The following is a 3,104-nucleotide window of genomic DNA, read 5'->3' on the forward strand; positions in this document are numbered from 1 at the left end:
ACCATAGACTTTGCATGTAAACCTGCTGCTCCTGACGCTGAAATCGCGTTTGGTGTGAACGCACCATTAGCTGTATATTCTTTGGTTGGCTTTTTAGTCAGTCACCAACGTGTTTTTAACTCCCTGTAAACCCATTTTAAGAGTACCGGTAAATAAAACATAACCTAACTCTAGTTTCTACTTGAAGGTGTGCAACTTTTCCTGTCTAACTTCTCTAACTGGACGTGTGAAAAAAGAAAAAAGAAAATCAAATCTCTTAAAAAGCTATCAAAGCAATTTTAGCCTTTGGCTGTTTCTCTCTGAGGCTTTGGCCCCAGAATGGAAAAGTCTCCAATGCAAACCGCACTCCTTTGTTGCACGCTATTTCCCATCTCCCCCCCAGTTCCATTTACTGCCAGCTCTCTTTTATGTGCCCTCACAGAGATAAAACGTTAAAAATACTTTGAGTTCAGAGGTTTTCTCACTCATCGATCGCTGCATCTTTCAGACTCAGAACAGAGGTCAGCGGCTGAAAGAAGGAGCCCACATCAACCGCTCACTTCTGGCTTTGGGCAACTGCATTAACGCCCTGAGTGACAAAAATGGCAACAAGTACGTCAACTATCGAGACAGCAAGTTGACTCGACTCCTGAAGGTTTGTGCGCTAACGGGAAACCGTTTTGATTGTTTGGATTATATTGTTTACATTTAATAATCTGTTATGTTTTTTCAATGTTAGGACTCTTTGGGTGGGAACAGCAGAACCGTAATGATAGCTCACATTAGCCCCGCCTCCATAGCTTTTGAGGAGTCTCGGAACACGCTAGCGTACGCTGACCGTGCCAAAAGCATTCGAACACGGGTAAGCTTGAAAACTGGGCTGGGTGGGCTGTATTTCTGCTCCGTGTGCTGTTTCAAGTGTGATAACAATATGTAAAGTTATTTTTATTTATTTATTTATAGCGCCTTTCACAGAAATAAATTCACAAGGTACATTCAGGGAAGTGGGAGGGGGCAGTTAAGAAACACCCATTCAAGAAGACATACAAGGCAAACATGGGGGAACAGGTGAAACAGGTCATGCAGCAAACACAGTTGTGCTGCCTTTCACAACAGAAAAACGAAAAACCACATAAGTGAAGATGAGGATAAAACAAAACAAAACATCGTATTATATCAACAATGTGACACGCTATGGTGTTTATAAAAAAAACACGTAAATGTATATATGGCCACAATTCAGCTGGGTACGGTCACAYAATGAAACTTCTTGGAGTATTTAAGCAATAGTTTCTCGATTCTGTTTGCTTTAGGTGAAGAAGAACCTGATCAATGTGTCATACCACATTGCGCAGTACACCAACATCATCTCCGACCTCCGCTGCGAGATCCAGCGGCTCAAGAAGAAGATTGCAGAGCAGGCGAGCCGCCAGCTCAGCTCCGACAGAGCAGACATCCGCAACGTCCAGGGTGGGTTTTCARCTGTGAGCGTGCTGGCAAAGAACAAAACAGACAAATTTAGGCTGTTATTAACCGTTCAAGTTTGACTTGATTCTGTTCTTTTTGCAGCGGAGGTCCAAGCCCACTCCAGCCAGCAGAGCCGGGCAGAGATGGACCAGATAAGAGAGCAGCTTCTGGAGGCTTTCCGCCAGCAGATGGAGATAAGGAAGTCCCTGATCGAGCTGGAGAACAGCAACATGGAGATCCAGATCGACACCTCCAAACACCTTGTAACCATTGCAGAGTCAGTGTTTTAAGATTTTGTGTGATTATAGCTTTCACTCGGGCACTTAGCACAACAATAACACAACACTTAGTCAATAATACTGAGTGCCACATTTTAGGAATGATGTGGTTTAAATTAACTTCCAGTATGTGCTCAACACCCTGAAGTTTCCCTTATAGATTTGTACAAATCTTTCAAACTAATTATTGTGCAAGATGAGCTGAACAGCCTACATTCAATTAACAATCTGACCTAAATATAGATCGTATCAACTAGACAATCTAAGCAAAAATAAGAATTGTATTTGAATCAAACTGTTTTCTAAGAAATTACACATCATTATCAGCTAAAAAATGTCTTTTGTTTTTAGCTGGGAGCAGGAGCAGAGTAGGCGCAGGAGGAAGTGGCGTGCAGAGAGGAAGAAGGAAAGTGTCAACAAGGATGAAAGTGAGAAAGATTCCGATTCCCCAGAGTCTCCCCCAGACAGCACAGAGACCCAGGAAGTGTCTGTGGCTCGAGAGAACCTGGTTACTCTCATGGTCGAACAGAAAAAGCTTCAGAAACAGAAGGTGGGAGGAAAAACAGTCTTTGAAAAACAATTTAGCTTCTTGTTTGGGGAAGTTTAAGCCCGCTCTGACTCAGCAGCCACTTTCTGCGCAGGTGTTGCTCGAGCGCCGGTTTGTGGAGCTCCGGGACCGGGCCCGGCGCCTGGAGGAGCTGCTTCCTCGGAGGGTGAGCTCGGAGGAGCAGCGCGAGGTCCTCGGACTCCTCTGCAAGGTCCACGAGCTGGAGATCGAGAACACGGAGATGCAGTCCCACGCGCTGATTAAGGACAACGTCATCCGACAGAAGAACTTTGTGGTGCAGCGCTTTGAGCAGCACCGACACTTGTGTGATGAGATCATTCAGCAGCAAAGGCAGGTCATTGAGGGTGAGTTGGTCAGGGTTTGGATTTTTAAATCTTTTTATGTCTTTTTTTTTTTACTTATAGTTCTTTTCAAAGCTCTGCTTTTGGGCTGAATGGTAGATTTTATTTGGTTCTTATTTTTCGGATTTCTATACATCCCTATGTGTTCCAGACAACAGTCTGCTGGTGCCCCCGCACCTCCAGGACCTGTACGACATGTACATGAGGGAGCTGGATGAGAGGAAACTAGAAAGAGCTATGGCCCTGGAGAAGGTGACCACCAGATACACCATCAAGGTAACAGATTGGAAACTAACTACCGTATTTATTCAAGTATAATACGTAAAATTAAATCCATAAAATCATCCATAAAGTTGGGGGGTAGTACTATACTTGGATAAATATTTTTACTTATGTATTTTAACTGAAATATCGGCTTCATTCTTCATTCTCTTTTCCGGACTCAGGCGAGTCTGGAAATGAGACCACAAC

At 43.8% G+C, this 3,104-nt stretch overlaps 1 protein-coding gene across 4 annotated transcripts in view; it reads left to right on the forward strand.

Moving 5' to 3' along the window:
* The window catches only part of kif19 (kinesin family member 19), a 44,187-nt gene that overhangs the window by 33,769 nt on the left and 7,314 nt on the right, over positions 1–3,104 (forward strand). For all 4 annotated transcript variants that reach the window (XM_014010485.1, XM_014010481.1, XM_014010484.1 and 1 more), the window contains 7 exons: positions 488–634; positions 719–841; positions 1,293–1,449; positions 1,549–1,723; positions 2,076–2,274; positions 2,366–2,636; positions 2,785–2,909. In XM_014010485.1, the coding sequence (XP_013865939.1) occupies positions 488–634; positions 719–841; positions 1,293–1,449; positions 1,549–1,723; positions 2,076–2,274; positions 2,366–2,636; positions 2,785–2,909 (1,197 nt within the window). The remainder of the gene's footprint in view (positions 1–487; positions 635–718; positions 842–1,292; positions 1,450–1,548; positions 1,724–2,075; positions 2,275–2,365; positions 2,637–2,784; positions 2,910–3,104) is intronic.

This window comes from Austrofundulus limnaeus, unplaced genomic scaffold (assembly GCF_001266775.1).
Source record: "Austrofundulus limnaeus strain Quisiro unplaced genomic scaffold, Austrofundulus_limnaeus-1.0 Scaffold69, whole genome shotgun sequence".
Classification (NCBI taxonomy): domain Eukaryota; kingdom Metazoa; phylum Chordata; class Actinopteri; order Cyprinodontiformes; family Rivulidae; genus Austrofundulus; species Austrofundulus limnaeus.